The sequence below is a fragment of the Electrona antarctica genome (assembly GCF_951216825.1).
Source record: "Electrona antarctica genome assembly, chromosome: 17".
NCBI classification, from domain to species: Eukaryota; Metazoa; Chordata; class Actinopteri; order Myctophiformes; family Myctophidae; genus Electrona; species Electrona antarctica.
Genome location: NC_136798.1, coordinates 12,849,446 through 12,860,185, shown reverse-complemented (window position 1 = coordinate 12,860,185; position 10,740 = coordinate 12,849,446). Strand labels below are relative to the sequence as shown.

General features: G+C 42.6%; 1 protein-coding gene across 1 annotated transcript; it reads left to right on the top strand.

Annotated features, from left to right (window-relative positions):
• The first annotated feature begins 1,304 nt into the window (after positions 1-1,304).
• Positions 1,305-10,740, top strand: gen1 (GEN1 Holliday junction 5' flap endonuclease). The gene is made up of 13 exons (XM_079526714.1): positions 1,305-1,736; positions 1,885-2,089; positions 2,260-2,436; positions 3,746-3,856; positions 3,953-4,026; positions 5,057-5,145; positions 5,350-5,500; positions 5,654-5,690; positions 5,827-5,907; positions 5,999-6,129; positions 6,253-6,314; positions 7,599-7,751; positions 8,717-10,740. The coding sequence occupies exons 1-13, from the start codon at positions 1,576-1,578 to the stop codon at positions 10,489-10,491; spliced, it is 3,207 nt and encodes a 1,068-aa protein (XP_079382840.1). The 5' UTR covers positions 1,305-1,575; the 3' UTR covers positions 10,492-10,740.

Here is a 10,740-nt window from a genome sequence, read left to right as displayed (position 1 = left end):
AACACAAAGAGGTGTGTCCTGGTCAGGACAAGTGACCAGGACACACCATTTGACGGGACCCACAGTGACATGCCTGGCATATACTCAGAAATGACCCTGCCCTCCATATGGGCTTCTCCCTGAACACCACAGCTGTTCACTGCCAGAGACTCAGAGAGCTGGAGAAAAAAAAATTGGAAATCAGACTGGGTTGTTTTCACTGTTGTTGGGAATGGAGTGGTTTACTTTATGACAGAAGAGGTGTGTGTGCGGTGGGCTAGGGGGTTTGAAGGTGAAGCGCATGTAGTGCGTGTGCGTGCGTGTGTGTGTGTGTGTGTGGGGGGGGGGGGGGGGGGGGGGGGTACTTGACTTGCCAAAGCTAACCTGATTGCTGCGTCCAGCCATGCTCTGTAATCTAATATAGGGAGACAACAAGGCAATTGATTCAGCCTCACATACACTACCTTAGTTCATTCACCTTGTGTGTCAAACCATGCAGTGAGAGGTGAGTCACAGTGAAAATACCAGAGCCAAGCAATGTTTGCCAGATAGTAAAGTGATATACAGTGCATGTCCAGAGTAATAATGACACTCAGCTCGTGTTTTCTCCCATGATGCAGAATGTTGTGTGGTGCGGTCGTGCAGATATACATATACAAGTCGATACTAATAGTCCCATTTTGGTTCAACGTGATTTGACCACACACAGCTGTAGAGCTCTTTACTTTGGGGCCCAGCCCAGGAAATGGACAGGTTATTTTAAGTCCTGTGTCACAAGGCACAAGGGCTACTTCTGTATTTGTATTGAAGTGTGATGTGACATGAGACAAAACATGCAAGTAAAATGTTCATCTAAACTTGAGATCTGCATGTTAGACTTTCTGGTAATATGGGTCAAACCACTTCCCTTTGACCTGTGGCCTGAATCACATTTCCTCATCTGTTTTGACTAGTCTGCAGACTCTGCACAGGCTGCACTGATAAACTGTCATGCAGAAAGCAGGCCCAGAAATATAGGAACTAATGTGTTCACTGTTCATCACGGATACCCCCCCCCCCCCATCTCTCTCATACAGTGTAGTTGGGGGGACTGCCCTTAGAAAGTGTTTTTCTCGTCCCCCTAGTGGCGAAAAAAAAGAGAAACTTCTGTTAACTCAGATTAGGACTTCCCCAGGCCCAGACTCTTCTTTGTTCTGTGCAAATACGTCTTCAAGTCCTTAACCCAGAAACCTTACCTGACCCTAAACCTCACAAACATAGGCTAATGTATGCCTAACCTCACATAATAATAAAACCACGCCCACCTGGACGAAAGCTCTGCGAAAAAGGCAGTCCCTACTAGCTCCTGCTCCGGACGTGGTCATCATGAAGAATGGCGCTGCAGTTTGAAATTAGGCTAATGTGTTAGCGATATAGCTTCCGATCTTTAGTTCCTTTCCCCTGCAACATAACAATCATAAACACTCGAATTCGGGTAACGACGGTCGGATGCAATAACTGTGCTTTTCACAGTTTAGTGTTGAATGAAGACTGACTCGGAGACTGTCTCTCCTCCAGTACAGCTACTTGCTGAAGCGTCGACACATCGGGGCCATAATGGGTGTGCATGATTTGTGGTCTATTCTCGGGCCAGTTTGTGAGTCAGTGCCCTTGTACAGCTTAAGTGGGAAAACTTTAGCTGTGGACCTTAGTTTATGGGTATGTGAGGCCCAACATGTACAAGCAATGATGGGGAAAGTCACAAAACCTCACCTAAGGTAATTGTTTTACAGTGCTGCTGTAAATGTTACAGGCCTACCGAATAGTCTGGCTGGCTGTTGATCCTGACACGTCGTCTGTTATTTCACATTTGGTCATTTATGAACATTGAACAATAATGTTCAACTTCATTTAAATGTGTTTCAGGAATTTGTTTTACAGAGTATCAGCCCTCACACTAATGGGAATAAAGTTAGTTTTTGTCATGGAAGGTGAAGCCCCCAAACTTAAAGCAGAAACCATGAGCAAGAGGACAGAAGCAAGATTTGGAGGATTCAAAAGGGCTGCCCCCAAATCAGCTGCAACCACAAAGAATACCAGCAGAGGGCGCTTTAAATCAGTTCTGAGAGAGGTTGGTATATCACAGCATTCATAAGGGGTCAGACACGGACCATAAGAATTTGACAACTAATAGCTAAGAAGAACTTCACAGGCGGCCACTATATGACCTATGTTTGCAGATGAGATGTATGAGATAGCAAGTGTATCTATCTATTCACAGACCTTCTCTCCTCTCTGCAGTGTGCTGATATGTTGGACTATTTGGGGGTGCCCTGGGTGACCGCTGCAGGGGAGGCTGAGGCCATGTGTGCTTACATGGATTCCAAGGGCCTGGTGGACGGCTGCATCACCAATGATGGAGATGCCTTCCTGTACGGAGCCCGGACCGTATACAGGAACTTCAACCTAAATTCAAAGGTAGTAATGGTATTCTGCAAGGGTCTGATTTACAAAAAAGAAATCTCTGGTATAAATGGCCATTGATTATCAATGAGATTACTGTTATCCTACTATATTTATATAGTTTCTGATCACAACTGTAACCTGAGATAAGAGGGGTAAACTGGTCAAATAAGGGTCATCATAGATAATTTTTTATTACAATTTAGATTGGCAGATCTTATCCAGAGACGTTTACGATGTATAAGATCTGTATTTGAACCTAGGTGAGCGGCCGGGTCACCCTACACTGTAGAAAAATGTAATAGGCCTATCTCACAGCCCCCTTTCCACGCCCCCTTCCGGTAGATAGTGGTGTCATTTAACATTAGCATTTACACGTTTTTTTCTCTGGAGAATCTAAGTACATTTCCTAATGTAAAAACAGACCAATATTATTATGTAGCAAACAAGATGGTAAATCAGCTCGAACAGATAGAACAAACCTTACCTTGAGAAAACAAAAGTTGTAGACTTCTTAAATAACCTCTGTTAACATGTAGTGTCTATGGAGTGACGTCACGCTATCACCACTAGCCCCGAAAGGGGGCGGGGAAATTCTGTGAGATAGGCCTATTATGTTACTGTAGGGTCAACAGTAGCATAATTACGTTTTACTACTCTATATATCTTTTTTTGAGGGGCGCTCCTATACTGTATACAGCTCTTTGTCCTAACTCGTGTCACATTTGCCATTGACAATGAAAGGAGAATTTACGTCATGTGTCTGAGCAAATAGGCTTTTTATGCCAACACAAACATTAAATGCCATTGACAATGAAAGGAGAATTTACGTCATATGTGTTTGAGCAATCGGCTAATGAGGTACGATGATAAGAGCGCCCCTCACTTCACATGGGTGTGATTTTTAAGGGGCGTTACAGCTGTTGTCCCCACACGTCTCAATATTTGCCATTGACAATAAAATGAGAAATTAGGTCAAATGTCTTCCAAATATGACGTAAATCTTGTCCCCACACGTCTCATATTTGACAATGAAAGGAGAAATTAGGTCAAATGTCCGCCAAATTTGACGTAAGTTTCTGGCAACACAAAGCGCCCCTCACTTCACACAGGTGTGTTTTTTTTAATCTACTGATACTCATCCATTCCAGACAAGTCATCTAGAAGTTATTGTTTATTAGGATCAATAGTTAAAAAGAGTGCTATACAGAGTATTCACAAAATATGTTGGCAACTGTCAGGCTCAGAGAGACTTTGGGTAAGAGGGTGCGCTATTACTCATGTAAAAACAACTTTTATCATTGCCTTTTTATCTTCCCCCAAGGACCCTCAGGTGGACTGCTACAGCACTGCTCGAGTGCAAGCAGAGCTACATCTATCCAGAGAGAATCTTGTTGGTCTGGCCATCCTTCTTGGGTGTGACTACATTCCTAAGGTAAAAGGTTTCAAACTTTCTATTGTGAGATTCTGTCATGTTCACAATATGAATTATGCATAACTGTTTCCTCTATTCTTCTGTTACTTTGGTAAGGGTGTACCAGGTGTTGGTAAAGAGCAAGCAGTCAGGCTCATTCAAGCGTTGAACGGACAGTCACTTTTACGGAGGTACTGAAATCTGTACTGAAATGTATTTAACAATATTAATTTGGTCCCCTCTCATTTGGGATATTTTGTCACTATACATTTGCAATTTTGCATACACTGAAATGTTTCCTCTGCGTTTAACCCATCTTAAGTATCAGGAGCAGTGGCAAAGTCTGGGGAGTACATGGGTGTTAAAGGTTTCATGACGTTAATTTTAATTTATTTTTATTTTTTAACTTTTATGTCACAATCCCTTAAGTATCTTACTCAGGGACACTTCAACGCGTATATCTAATTTGCGGCTGAGCATAGACATGGTAACGCCCCGCCTGCCTCTGATACCGACACTGCCCGTCTTGACTGTCCACTGAGTTGGATATAGCTAAGCTGGTTAGCCTGATCTCTGCTGCGAGGTGGTGGAAAAATAATACAAGTATACGGTATCGGTATGATTAAGAGAACTGCCTCTGCCTGTAACTTGTACGTTTTATTTTTGTAGAAGAGACAATATTGTTTATGCCGTTTGCTTTGATTGAATGATTGAACGTGAAACATTATTATACTGTAAAAAGGTCTCTTTTCCCTTCACCTTTATCCTTTTTAGCATTATACTAGTGTACTATAATTAGATTAATACACGATAATCAACACTAACACTTTATTTAGAAGTACACCCCCAAATCAAATCATAGTACATCGTACACGTGTGTTCAATCAATTATTCAATCAAAGCAAACGGGATAATCAATATTAGTTTGGCTCTTCTACAAAAATAAAACGTACAAGTTAGTTACAAGGCTCTCTCACGACGGAGTAATCTCGGAGGACAGTCGAGACGGGCAGTGTCGGTAGGCCAATCGGAGGCAGGCGGGGCGTTACCATGTCTATGCTCAGCTGCACATTAGATATACGCTACTTCAACCCATACTGTTTCCCAAGCAGCCTCGAGTCTCTAGTCTCTACCCATTCAGCTATGGTGGCCCATTTACACTCTTTGTGACAGTGTGTGTATGTCTTGGTGGTACTTATAACTTGTCATTGGCAATTGTAGGTTCCACCAGTGGATGCAGGAGAACGTAGCAGGCATGACCATGGCAACTGTAAAGAAGGTTCCCCACTGCAATGTATGCCGCCATCCTGGTGAGTTGAGCCTTGCCTGGACTTGAACTCTGGCCTGATATCATAGTTTTAAGTGGTTTAAAGCAGTAGGATGTGCTCCCACAAAACATGTCTCGCTGTCTATAGCAAGTAAAAAAAATCAACATTTCAACGTGGGTCATGTTTGGGAACCCTCAACCCCGCAAAAGATATTCATTATCATCTGTCTCTTTTCATTCCTTTCAGGCTCAGCCAAGGCCCATGAGCGTGGTGGCTGTATGCTGTGTGCCAGTAAAAAGTTCTGTCAGCCTCAGGATTTTGACTACCAGTGTCCCTGTGACTGGCACCGATCTGAGCACACACGCCAGGCCAACTCTGCCGAGGCCAGCATTCGGAAGTAGGGCCATTATTTTAAATGCACTTTGCCTAATTGTTATGAAAGTGCAGACATCACCTAATGCACTGCTATTATATATTAACTATCCGAAAATTGATTGGCCATTAGTTTGACATGTTTTTGGTTTAAATTATTGGATTCCCTTTTCCTCAGGAAAACGCTGATGAGTGAACAGTTCCCGTTTACAGAGGTACAGTTTTAAATCCAGCATGGTCGAACAGCATGCACTCTATGAATTTGTATTGGGGCCAGCCGGCCAGGCGATATTGGCACAAATCATAGTTTGTATGAATTCCTGTTTTGAACATGTACATGATGCATTGCAGATCATCAATGAGTTTCTGGTCTCCAAGGATAAGCCTGTGGAACATTTCAGAAAGAGGAAACCAAATATGTTGTTGATGCAGGTAAACTAGTTTATTTAAATCCTGTTCATTGACTAAAAGGAGTCTAGTGGATTCACAAGGTGGATTCACAAGGTGCATTGTGTTTTTCCAGAACTTTGCCCATGATAAAATGGAGTGGCCCAAGAACTACACCAGTGAAAAGGTTCTGGTGCTGATGACGTACACAGAGTTGATGAACAGGAAATGTGGAAGAGAGACGACTTCGCAAATTAAACCCTTGAGGTAGTGTTCCATTTATAGTTAAAGTAACAATGCTTGAGATATTGATTGATTGATTGATAATTTTATCACATATACAGTATATCATGGCATATTATAATTATTATTATATCTGTTTGGAAACAGAATATTGAAACCAAGAGTGAGGAATGCAGTTGCCTGCTTCGAAGTAGTCTGGAGAACACCAGGTCAGTTTGGTATGAATGATGCTGAAGGAGTGTCAGTTGTAGTTGTATGCGTGAACTCAAATTACAAGTGAAATTAATTATTCACGGTATGTTAGAAACCGTTCTGAGCTGAGAACCATTAAAGCAGCAAAGGTTGGGGTGCGGGGTGCTCGTCACCGTCTCGTCTGTTAGTGACTGACTGTGAGGTGGGGTTCACAGCGGCCAGAGGTGACAGATCAGTCACAACAGTCACTAGGTGCTAAACTGGCTTCCTCCCCAAGCTGGGAAAACTGTCATATCAAAGTCCCTAACAACCGGGCTTGACATGGTATTGTTTAAGAAAGTCTCTCAATCCACAATTTTGACAGCAAAGTATGTATTGTACAAAACAATTTAAAATCATATGATGAAGTATACATATGTACTATACTGTATATCCCTTTTATTACTTATTTAACTTCAAACTGAATGTAACCTCATGTAAGTGATTCATAGTTTTATAACTAAGCATCTCCATGGCATCCTTCCTTGTTGTAAATGTCTTGTAATGCCAAATTTACTTAACAATTTGGAAATGGTGTTACTGGAACTTGTAGGAAAATTAGGCAAGCACCATCAATAGATCCACCTGCTACCAGGGTTTAGGATCAGTTCACAACATATCAACGGTAATTTAAAAATAACTACTTTTCGGGAGTCAAGTTTAATTTTCAAATAAAGTGCTTAAATGTGTCCTTGTGGGTCCTTTTAAAAATGTAGTGCAATGTCTAATATGTACAATATCTGTATACATATAAAGCCAGTTGACACTGTACACTACAGTGTCCACTAGCTTGAACAGTAGGCTACGTGATATATATAAATGGTGTATTTATATAGTGCCTTTATCAAGGCGCTTTACATAGATTGTGCATTACATTCACCCATTTACACACAGATGGTGGAGGAAACCATGCAAGGCACCAACCTGCACATCGGGAGCAATTAGGGGTTCAGAGTCTTGCTCAAGGACACTTCGACACTAACTCTGGGGGAGCCCGCGTTCGAACTGGGAACCTTGCGGTTCCCATCTGGCAACTCTACCCCTGAGCCACTGCTGCTATATATACACGCACACATGCACGCACGCTATTCTCAGCCTATTGTACAATAGCCTGTACAATATATATGATTATACTGTCTAGTCTACAAACAGTATGTATACAGTCTACTGTGTGTGTGTGTGCGTGTTTAAATGCTGAGATGCACGTCATACAAGTAAATCCTCAGTATGCTGAGTGTCAAAATGTGATTCACTGACTGCAGATCATTATGTCTTTGCTGAGGATCACCCGGCTGTGGAGACTGTGGATGAAGTGAGGACGGTAGAGGAAGAGGCTCTGTTCTGCCTGGCCTACCCAGAGATAGTGGAAACCTACCTGAGAAACAAAGCTCTGGCTGAAGAGAGCAAAACCAAGAGTAAGACCATACTTCCTATAAAATCAACCGGGCAATTTGCTTACATTTGTACACACTCTGACTTAAATGAACACTGATTACTTATGCAGATCATCCTCAACTTAAACATGTTGAGTTCCTGTATGCTGAGCTGTTACATCAGCTGTACCGAGGCTACATCATTCAGCTGTATTTCAATACGTTTATTTGAACGATTAAATTGAACACCTGTTTTAGCACATTCATTTAGCTGTGTTTGTCACAGGAATTGGGGTCTCACCTAAACTTGACAAAGCTCAAAGACTTACCACACAAACCTGACAGGAGCATACTTCATCAAAGGCACCTGGGGGTTTTGTGATGTTTTCTAGGCCGTCTCTTACGGCAGCCCTGACACCTGAAAATGCAGGGAATAGCAGTTCCTCTGGCTCACCAAAGGCTTTGATGCACCAGAGGTGTCTCTCTCACAGCACTGGCTGTCATTTTATACAAGTTGTGTTTTTGCACAACACCATGCTCCTCTGTGCTGTAGAGCTTCACTTCCTGATCAGGCTGCTAATTGGACGTCGTTTAGTCTGTTAAGCTTAGCTCAAATTCATTAAAGGGACAATGTCACGACTCGCTATATTAATTGTAGGGCTAATGTTCCATTAGGAGCCATAAAACAGTCTTCTGTGTGTCTCTGAAACTCTGCAGAAGTTGTGCACAGTGCTGAAAGGCTTGCCCCATGTCAATTGGGTAAAATCTGTGAATGTGAAAATTATAACCCATACATCAGCGGTAGTGACAACGTCATCCTCAGCTAAATGGTATTAGGGTTACTTCAAAAAGTATGAATCATCTAATGATGACCATGGACTGTATGGGGGTGTCGGGTGATTAGTACATGAAATGATGGGAACAGACACAAGAATTGTGTTCCTGTAACATCTGTGCTGAAAATGTATTAACTTTTAAACACTGACACTCTTTATTTAATTTTTCAGAAAGCAAGAAACCAAGGAGTAAGAAGGCAACATCACCAGACCCTTGTGATGGTGTTTCTGACCTGCTGGCTCAAATGACCCTCAAGGGTTCCACTTCTGCTACCGACAACATCCAACCACAGGCACAGATGCCCGGTATTACAAACCGAGGTGACTCAGAAGTAGCTCTTCTGAAAACTCCAGTGTCCAATAAGCACTATCTGAACCCTATAAGGGACCAACATGTTCTGGATGATCGTCCCATATCTCAGGTACATGATGTGCTGTCCACCCTGTCTCCCACGGCCTGTAGGACAATGACCGGTTCAGAGGGTGGCGTTTCACCCTCTGTGTCTGCTGTTATAGACGCACTGCAGCTGAGTGACATAGACTGGGACGCTTTGTCTTTCACCTCCTCCCCGCCCCCTCAACCAGCTACACTGCGTACCGCAGAGCTAAAGCCGAGAGACGCAGCAGGTGATCCAGATGGCGCAAATGTAGCAAAAGCTGAAGGCCCAAAGCATCAGCCTAGTGAGCCTAAGACAACTGAGGGCAGAGAAGCCGAGTCCAAACCTGCTCCTAAGCTGTGTTATACTGAGTGTCCTCTGAGGGACAGAGTTCTTATGAGGAACACGCTCAACGAGGAACGCAACGATGTAGCCACACAGCGATCACATCATGTTATGGCCTCGATGGAGCCTGTCTCTTTGCACGACAAAGACCCCAAGACGAGCAGACAGATTGATGATATATGTAGTAATGATGCCAAACCATCAGGGAAGCATGGCGTCGTTAACAGAAAAGTACCTCTCAATCATAAAAGCCAGAGTGTGACCAGTAAGATAGACCCCCCCTATCAAAAATCTAAATGTTTGGAGCCTTTAGCACTAAATCAATGTAAAGCCAATACTAATGGTATCCAAAAGCCACCCCAGAATTATACATTTGTGAAGGGAGTCACTTCAGTTCTTATGAGGAACACACTCAACGAGGAACGCAATGATGTAGCCACACAGCGATCACATCATGTTATGGCCTCGATGGAGCCTGTCTCTTTGCACGACAAAGACCCCAAGACGAGCAGACAGATTGATGATATATGTAGTAATGATGCCAAACCATCAGGGAAGCATGGCGTCGTTAACAGAAAAGTACCTCTCAATCATAAAAGCCAGAGTGTGACCAGTAAGGTAGACCCCCCCTATCAAAAATCTAAATGTTTGGAGCCTTTAGCACTAAATCAATGTAAAGCCAATACTAATGGTATCCAAAAGCCACCCCAGAATTATACATTTGTGAAGGGAGTCACTTCATCATCTGTCCCAACACAGAGGTGCCACTCTGACAGGAAGGTGCCCAAGACCACCAAGAAGAAGAGTGTGTGTGTGAGTCTGGGCTCATCAAGTGAGGACAGCGATGCAGAAAACAAGAGATTTGCAAGTCGCAGGAAAGCTAAAGTGAAACCCAAAAGCAAGCTATTGAAAGATTTTACACTGAAACCTATCTCCAGAGTTCCTTCAACCAAACAAACATTGAACACCCATAATGTGTCATCGTCAGAGTCTGCCACACTTACTACTACCAGGGTAGATGTTCAGGTATATGGCAGCACTGGTGAATGCTGCTCCTTATCCAACAAGAGCATTGGCCAAGACGTTCCACCAGTTACTTCAGATGATAATGTGTTCACCACCCTCACCTCACCTGTGTCTGTTTTAGATAGTGACGATTCAGTAAATGGTAGTGATAGTCCATTGCCACTGGCTGAGAGGCTGAGGCTGAGATTCCTCAAATGATTGCAATGGCTAAATAGTGAGATGAAGACCATGAACAGTTGAAGTATTCTGTGTATATAATGCCATTGCCATTATTGTTTACTGTGTTTGTAAAAAGCTAAGATTTCTCTTGGTGTTGAAGTGTTCTTAACAATTATGGTTACGCACATTACATGTATAACCTCTGTTTTTATTTTATTGTAAAGGACAGAAAATATACAACATTGTGAAAATGTGAATATGATAATTTTAATAAATATAGAAAGTTAA

Excerpts from the sequence above, each read along its gene's own strand:
- gen1 (XM_079526714.1), top strand. The coding sequence starts at position 1,576 with ATGGGTGTGCATGATTTGTGGTCTATTCTCGGGCCAGTTTGTGAGTCA. Across the intron at positions 4,027-5,056 it reads GGACAGTCACTTTTACGGAG|GTTCCACCAGTGGATGCAGG; the intron begins GTACTGAAATCT and ends TGGCAATTGTAG. Across the intron at positions 7,752-8,716 it reads TGAAGAGAGCAAAACCAAGA|AAAGCAAGAAACCAAGGAGT; the intron begins GTAAGACCATAC and ends TTAATTTTTCAG.